Source organism: Semicossyphus pulcher, unplaced genomic scaffold (assembly GCF_022749685.1).
Source record: "Semicossyphus pulcher isolate SPU_LCO1_2020_fin unplaced genomic scaffold, fSemPul1.0.p SCAF_15, whole genome shotgun sequence".
In the NCBI taxonomy this organism is placed as follows: domain Eukaryota; kingdom Metazoa; phylum Chordata; class Actinopteri; order Labriformes; family Labridae; genus Semicossyphus; species Semicossyphus pulcher.
Genome location: NW_027211659.1, coordinates 28141809 through 28150533, shown reverse-complemented (window position 1 = coordinate 28150533; position 8725 = coordinate 28141809). Strand labels below are relative to the sequence as shown.

Genomic DNA, 8725 nt, shown 5'->3' with positions numbered 1-8725 from the left:
TTTAGTCGTATTTTTTGGCTCTTGGATGTTTTTCTCTGATAAAACATCTGATTGTATTTTCTGACATGATTTGAGATGCATTTGAGATCTAAAGGAAGCCATGTTTCCTGTTGAGTGTGCTTTTTATTCTAAGGTGAGTTTCTGTTGGTATAAAAACAGGATGTTGGTGCATTTTGAGGCCGTCTTCTTGCCTGTTGTAACTATTTTATCGCTCACTGAGGATAAAAACTGTTCATTAACGCATTCAAAAAAAATCAGCCATCTTTTTCTGCAAACTGCAAACACTCCCACTCTCCCCGATCCAGCTCACGTTCCTCTGCTCACGTTCCTGTCCGACATGAAACACGCATCACCTGTCAGGTAAACAGAGATATCAGAAGGCTGTGGTGTTTATTACATTACATTTTAATTCTTTTGTTTTTACAATTTATCCCAAACCGAGTGAAACAAGTCCTCATACTTTAACAAAGTTCCTACAGTCCGATATAAAAGTTGAAAATGATTCTTGGCCATGTTTCTCCAGGTGATCGAACATAAGTCATTCAATCTTAGAAAAACAGTTTGTGTAGTTTCTGTTTTCACTCTAAAAACTTCCCTTAAATGATCCAGTCAGACAGGTTCAAAGGTCATCCCTGTTTTTCTCCATTGTTTTAATTCAGTTTCTACCAGGAGAGTCATAAAGCCATCCTCTGAGACACACACCGTCTGCAGACACACACAGGACTATTCTAAACAGACTGTAACACTGTTGAACACTGTATGTGTACGTTTACTTTGTGAGAGCATTAACAGGAATGTAGCTGAATTAAATAAAGATGAATAATCACTCATGTTGGAAAATGTCCAGAGACAACACCTCACTCTCATAACACCAGAGGTATTATATGTAAAGCCGAGAAAACATGATTTATTAACAAGCGGTTTGATGTGTTTAGTTCTTAAGCTAACAGTTAGTTACACGGGGTCACACATACAGACTCCACACGCTCCCACAGGAGATTATTTTATTCCACTTTGGTTTTAACAATTATCGACTATTAAATATTGAAGGTATTCAGATCTGACAGTTAACTTAGGAAACCATCAGGTGCTGTGACGACAATAAGCTGGAATTCTGTCTTTCCCGCTGTTTTGTTGGACCCTTAAGACGGCTGCAGTTTGGACAAATGTATGAAGTATTTTAAAACAGAAACATACAGACAAGAACATAGGCGCAGTTTGTGTTTGGTCAGAGGGCCCACTGACCCCTTTAAAGGCCTGAGAAATATGCGTTAAGGGATTTGAATAAAATCTATATATTTTTAATACTTATTTTAATAATTGACTGCAATGCCCTGCCCGTTCTCTCCTCCAAACAGTCAAATACAGCAGCGTGGTCAGTGGCTCAATGCTTTCAGATACAGCTCCAGAAAGAACTTAAGAGCTCGCTCCAAATGTTCTTTCAATCAGCGTCTCTCTTCATGTCACGGCCGGCCCGATCAGATGTGAACCCATTAAAACCTCCTGAATGTGATCAAGAGGAAGATGGACGGTCACAAGCCATCGAACAAAGACGTCACTTTCTGCTAATAAAAGACCTCAATGAGGAGATTTGATTTGGAAGTAGGAGAAATTTAGTTTACAATAAATCTAAAGTTTTTTGCAGTGGTCTCTTCGTGTTTTCCGGAGCTGTATGATTCTGTACGGAGCCTACTAGGGTCACTTCTGGACGCCGTCCTCTCGCTTGTTGAGACGGTGACGTTGTATGAAGAGTGCAAAAGTCTGGTGGGTAATTGACATATTAATTAAACCTAAACTGTGAGCAGTTTCCTAAAACCAACTAGTTTATTATTGTTGCACATCCAAAACTCATAAAATGTTAAATGAGTCTCAACAAGTTTTAATTTGAGAGTCTAACTGGACACTGCATATTTATTAGAGCAAACGTAATAGCTTCACTTTGTAACTCTCGTCAAATGTTGCCCATTTTGTGACGCTAACTTGAAAGCAGAGCTCTTTTAGCACCAAACAGACTCTAGATCATCATATTTTAAAGAGTAGGCACGCTGACCGAGCTGCCACATTTGACCACTTGGGAGTTAGAGCCAGTTTTCAGGCGGAACGAGATTAACTGGTACTGCATCTGCGGCCTGTTGCTCCAGCTGTGAGTAAGCTCAGACTAAGCCTGGGTGTTACTAAACTACAACTAAGATGTGATTCATGTGTTACTCAAATAGAAGCAGGTGCAGCGCAGAGACAAGTCAGAACATAACTGAACTAAACAGAAGTCATGAAAAGTGACAGGCTTACACCACTGATGGTGAAACAGCAGCTTTTCACCGCAGCATCGTTCACTGCATGCTATTTTACAACACAGTGACACGGCAGAGACTTCATGTCACGGATCTGTTCATTTAGCTTTCGATGTTCCAACAAGGTAAATTTAAAGTCGGGTTTTACAGCTTGTGAGAGCTTGGTTTCTGTTGTAATATGTCCTACCTGTTAGGCATATAAGGATATAAGGAACAAATGGTATCCTCATTTGTAACGAGTGCAAACAAAAGGCTCTGCTGCACAAATAAACTAACTCCTCTGGATTTTATCACCCTTACAGTTCAAACTGCGCCTATGAATCGCAGATACACCGTTCACTTCCAACCAAAACCATTTAAAAAAGAAAGCACTCCTTTGTTCTGTGGATCCGATGATACTGTACCTGTGCGCCCTGCAGGTGAGCACTGAGTCCCCACAGCCAGGACAGACAGGTGTACAGTCACATCATCATTCCTTTATCAAGAAAATCCAACAGTAGATATAGAAGCTAATTACATAGAATAAAAAGTCGGGTATATAGATGCATATCTGTCTAGATATAAGTTCACTATTGTGCGTGTGTTCTCCGCTGATACGTGGAAGAATCCGGAGATAAGAGCAGACGTTAAAACTGATCCCTGTGCGTCTGTGTTTGGCACAATGGAGCCAAAGGTTTCAAACATCCGAGCTGATCTGCAGAACGATAGATGCTCCGCTGCTAATCCCTTTTCTCCAGGTGAGCAGAGATAAACTGCAGCCGAGAAGAAAACACAACAAACTCTGCTCTCGTTGTTCACCTCCGCTCAGCCGATCAAAAATACTGTGTCGTCCAGCAGAGAAGCACCGGTCAGTCAGTCGGTCAGGAGCTCGTTTGACCCTCCTGGTTGGCTCGTCCAGGGCCAGCCAGTCCTGGTCTGTTACCTGTGATTACCTGCCTCTGGCTTCAGGTTGGTACAAAGTCTTTATGAGCAGAGTCCTGATGGAGCCAGTGATCCTTCAGTCCTGATGAGTCTTCTCCTGGATGAATTTATATTCATACTGAAAAACAAAAGAGGAGGATGAAACAAAGGGAAAGCTGGAGGCTTCTTTCATGGATGTTTTCTGTTTGCACAACTTTAGAGGTCACAGACACAACAAATACTGTTTTTGTTTTGCTTTATCTCAAGAAACAAGTGGAATATTAATGTTGGCGAGGCAGATTTACTGAAAAGATTCCAATTTCTTACCAAGGCTAACTGCCGTCCGATGTTCCCCATAGTTATCACCCCCGCAAAGAAGATGCAAGGTAACCAGGAGCGGATATACAGGAAGTCTGGAGACGTATACCTGTGCAGAGAAGAAGCAACATGGCGTTCTTTAAACACTATAACATAACTTCTAACCTCTTTTGCACCAACTCTCTTGGTTTGACTAACTGTTCAAGAAAAGGCAGATATACTGAATACATCAAATACGGAGATATAAAACAAATCTTTGATTTTGGACTCACTGAAAGACTCCGTTGTAAACCAGGAGCTGTGTGGCCAGCGTAGCCAGCAGGGCGATGGTGACCCCGAGGCCGAATCCGCTGCGGGAGCGGTCGAAGGTCCACCACAGCCCGATGGAGAGCGCCGCCAGAGTCAGAGACAGCTGGACGTTGTTGGCAAAGTCCACTTTCTGACGGAAGCAGGGTCAAGGGTCAGGCAGTTTAAACTTTGTTTACAAAGCTGTGAAGCAGAGCAGCAGGGCTGTGGTGATAACATGTACAGCTTTACCTTTTACCTCATTAGACAGGAAATTCAGGGCTCGACAGTAAAAGTTGACGCGTAAACAAGAGAGGAAAAAAAGGGACATAAAACAGCTGATCGTCCAACATATTCCAGTTTGAGCAGTTCAGAGTTAAAAGGGATGGAAGGAGCTGCTGACACAATCATGCATCTTGAATGGCGCATAGAAGGACTGTATTATATTTAACTCCAAGCTGCAGTCTGACATGACAGGAGAATTTTGAAAACAAGTTGTTGCAGGAGGAAAAGATAGTCTAACCTGTTAACATCACAAACTAATACTGCAAAGAACTTTGTCGTGTTCCTGTAATTGGTTTTAAAATGTTTTGTGTCACGTTCTTTAGTCTGACACACACAACCACCACCTACATTCACAGTGGGAAGGATTGCCTTGGACAGACTGGTGTGTTTCCGACTGATTTACACAAACTAAGAAGAAAAGCAAGAGATGCATTTATCAAAGCTTTAAGGATACAGCACTGGCGTGGTTGATGCCCACAAACACCGCCACGCAGCGCATCACGCTGGACCACTCCCGCTTGAACTTGTGAGGCTCACCCAGACAGCTGTCGATGCAGGGGTACAGCAGCCCGATCATCGCTGCAGAGAGGAGGGGGGCAGAGTGAGCACAGAGCAGAAAAACAGGAGGCAACCAACACTGTGGTGGAACAGGATCAACATGTCTATTATAGTTCTGCATTGATTAGTTGAAAGCAGGCTTTCAGGAAGAATACACACTCATATAGCCATGGACAGAATACTGGCTGGGTCTAACAATCAGAGGGCCGGGAGCCCAAAGGGTCGGGGGGACCCTGGACAAGAGCCTCTGTCTGAGGTGACAGGAACAAGGCATCGTTTTTGAAATGTGCCGATTTATTCTCCTGTTTCTTCACTTTATTGTAAAAAGCTTTACAAGCTTACTAAATAAATAGTGTTGTTGAAATTATAATCAAAATGTTGCTTTGTATATCTTTAGAATATTCTTCATACAGCACCTGAGACTTGAGGCCTGAGAAGAAGCTCATTCCAGATACTACCAGTATGCAGAGCTGGTTCACTGCAGCGCTTTACATCACAGCTCACATCCTGATAACCTCTCATGTAACAAAGGTGACATTAAAACAAATACATTTTTGCACTGTCAACTAAAACGTAGCAGCCCTCCCCTGGGGGAAAAAGCGTAGCATGTGTGTGTGAGCAACAAGTGCAGGAGGCGCGGTGTGTGTGTCTGGGGAGGAAGAGAGCCTCGGGCTGTTGTGCTTTCCGCTGAGCCTCTCGGGAGCAGGCAGCTCAGCGCGGGGTTTCCATCCACAGCTTCACACCCAGGGGAGAACTTTTCAATAACGCTGGCTAGTCTGTGCAGCTCTAGTGGGAGTGTTGTGCAGGCTGCGTGTAGATGTGCGCGCTTATTATCCTGATTGGTCCCTTTTTTTAAACTGCCATGAGACATACTCTTTCTCTAACTACATCAAACATGGTGATTTCATTCTTTAATCAATATTCTTTCAGCTTACAAATGTACAAATATCCTAAAATTATATTAAATTAATGGTCTATATAATACAGACAAAGATCATGAACACAACTCTGTAGTCTCAGTGTCAACATAGATATAAGGGATAAAAAGGTGTGATGGTAAATTCCTGTCATAAGTTGTGGTGAGATTTGCTGAAAACAATCTTACAACAGGTCACTATCACCTGGCTCTTTGTGAGGAGCACTATGCGGCGTTAAATTTGGCAGTTGAACTAACTGGTTTCTCTGAAGGTCACTCTCTAACTGAACAAACAACGGCAGCAGAGAAACACGAGTTACGCAGCTCATATAAGTGTCTGTCTTTTCACTCTGCTTCCAGTGGGAGGATCCCGATCAGATATCAACACTTTCCCTTCAGTTTGGTCATGCAAACTAGATCTTTTCCACATACGCTGACCTTTAACCACTTGTGTTTGCAGTATGAAGCCACCTGTTGTAGATCTTGCAGTTCATGTGAGAATGAAAGGTGACAAATTAAAATAAAAACGTATCTGGTCTGGTTGAGATGAATAACAAGTACTCGTGCTCTATGAAAAGACGCTACACTAAACTCTAAACCAGCTCTCAGACCATTCCAACCACGGGGTCTTTCCCCCACTTTACTCCCTTCTTTCCATTCCTGCCACCTAAACGTAAAGAGTAATCCACAAAGGACGTTATATTCCCTCATAATGTGTGATGTGTTCACATACCTGAGGCCGTGCCACAGCAGGGCGGCACCCACCACGCTGAAGAGAAGATACTGCTGATGACATCGGGGGGAAAGAGGGTGACATTTCTCTGCACCTGAAGTAAGTTCAGCACCAGGGCCAAGAAGACGCCCACAGAGAACAGCATGGCTCCTCGGATCAACAGGTTGGTGGTCCTACAATGTAGAAGAAAAGCCGTCAGGAGAGTTGGAACACTGCTCCTGTGAAAAGGTTGTTTTTTTGCAAAGTGATCCATATCCTCCCACAGCTATGTCACAAATAGTGAAGACATAAAGGCCATGTGGGATTTGTGGGATAGGAAACCATAACTCTGCCTTTTGTCATCACGATCTTCATCAAATGTGAATATGCAGAGCTAACCTGTTGGTGATGACGGAGATGAAGGGGCCTCTTGAAGGCTGTGCCGTCTGTCCGGACCCCGACCACTGCTGCTGGCCGCTGGTCACTGCACTGTCGCTCATGGCTGTCAGTGTTAGGGACATTCGTAAGCCTACGTCAGGAGAATATGAAACGCTGTGTGAAGTCTACATCCGCAGGCGAGTTTAATGTCTTCTCCTGACATCCCAGACAAGACCTGGAAAAACAGAACAGGTAGGGAATCAAGAAAGACTGCAGACACCAGCTTAGAGCACAGCTTACATGCTATGCTTTGCTATTTCAATGGATTTAGACATTCAGTATCTGCAAACATGCACCGGCAACCTTCCCCACTGCTGGGATTCAGAACTTAGAGATTTCAAGGTCTGAGAATCACAGGCATTCTTGGTGCTCTGCGGCTAAATGTTGCAGATTGATTGACAGGTGGATGTCATGATATTATTGGTTGAAATTGGTTGGTCCTAGCTGACGTAAGTACACGTGATATTTGGTTTTCCAGGAAGAAAAAATGATCAGATTTTGATATAAGAATACAAAGAAATTGATTTTCTGTATTTCTTTTGGCCTATATTGTTAAACAGATGCACAAAATTACCGGGGATGTGATCTTAAAGGATTAAAATGACATGTTTCATTATAAATATATATAAATATATATATAAATATATAAACATAAATATTACGCATTGTGTACTTCTCAAACTCACAAGCTGTTGTACTTTCTTTATAATTATGTAACTATTTATTAGATCATCCCTACAGTAACTTTGCTCGCTTTTCCTGTCTAACCATTTGTAATGCAATATTAGACACAGTTTTGACCAAATGTTTAACCCTTATATATATATACACTCTGTTGCTTGTTTTCTATGTCCACCTAGATAAAGTTATGCCTACTAATACAACAGCCCTCCTACAGATCCTAACGTACCAAATAATTTCATTATGTTGAGCAAATACCCCTAATGAATAAAGGATAACATTGCAACGTTTTGTACTTTCTGAAGATACAAGTGGAACAAAAGTTTTTTCCATCAACAGCAGACAGTTTGTCTAAATTAGAGATGAGGCAGCGTTAGATAACTGTTAGAGTTCACTCACCTTTCGCCCCTCTCTGCGCCTCATGCAGTCATAATAACGTTACATGAGAGGCTAGCTCACGTTATGTGACTCTGTGAGGTCATTTCAGACATAACGTTCAAACCCAATAAGCTTTTATCTAAACAATAACTACACTTAGCAAGCCATTGACGAAGTTGCTACAGCAATTAACTAGCTATCTGATTAACGTAGCATAGCGGCTAATCATGCATGACTGTCAACAGCATTAGCCTTCTTTTCGTTACTTGCTGTTTACTGTTAAAATGAGCAAAGTAACAGCTAATTAATCTGTAATGACGAACAAGTGGGTGTGATGGCAGCGGATATGCTAAGTTAGCTTGACGCTAGCCTGATTGAATGTGAAATGGCTAGTTAGGTGAAATAGCTAGCGTTTGTCTTTACATGCTTTTAGCTGTCGTAGCACAGTGACTGATGTAAAGTATGAGTCTTACCTTATGCTGTCAGAGACGTTCAATAAATATGGATTTATAATTTAAAATAAATTTAAGTTAAAGTGAGATACTAGGCTACAAAACAGGAAAGCACTAATTAGCCTTCTCTCCCCACTGAGTCTACTTCCGGCTGTCTAAGCTGAATGAACACCCTATCAACGTCAAAAGCCATGACGTAAGCGCGTTACACAAAACAAACGTATCACGTGATTAGAGTTTACGTTCTAAGATTACAACTGCTGGACAACAGTCTATTAAAAGACATGTAAAGCTGTTTATACAGGAAAATGTTAACCTTAAAACGTTACATACCACTACAATATACTTTTATATCATATAATTTAACCTGTAAATAAGCTGTGACATATGAAATATTAAAATAGCCTTGTAAGTTGGAGAATTCTGAACTGTTTTCATAACAGTAAGATTATAGACATTTCTAAGGACTATTTGTTTTAGGAACACCCCACCACATATTAACCTTCCCAGT

General features: G+C 41.8%; 1 protein-coding gene across 1 annotated transcript; it reads right to left on the bottom strand.

Moving 5' to 3' along the window:
* Positions 1 to 360: 360 nt before the first annotated feature.
* On the bottom strand, positions 361 to 8342 carry insig2 (insulin induced gene 2). Its single transcript, XM_069663678.1, has 7 exons — positions 8236 to 8342; positions 6665 to 6878; positions 6287 to 6459; positions 4534 to 4658; positions 3782 to 3948; positions 3519 to 3618; positions 361 to 3330 (listed from the first exon to the last, which is right to left on the bottom strand). The coding sequence occupies exons 2-7, from the start codon at positions 6784 to 6786 to the stop codon at positions 3289 to 3291; spliced, it is 729 nt and encodes a 242-aa protein (XP_069519779.1). The 5' UTR covers positions 6787 to 6878; positions 8236 to 8342; the 3' UTR covers positions 361 to 3288.
* Between the last annotated feature and the right edge of the window lie 383 nt (positions 8343 to 8725).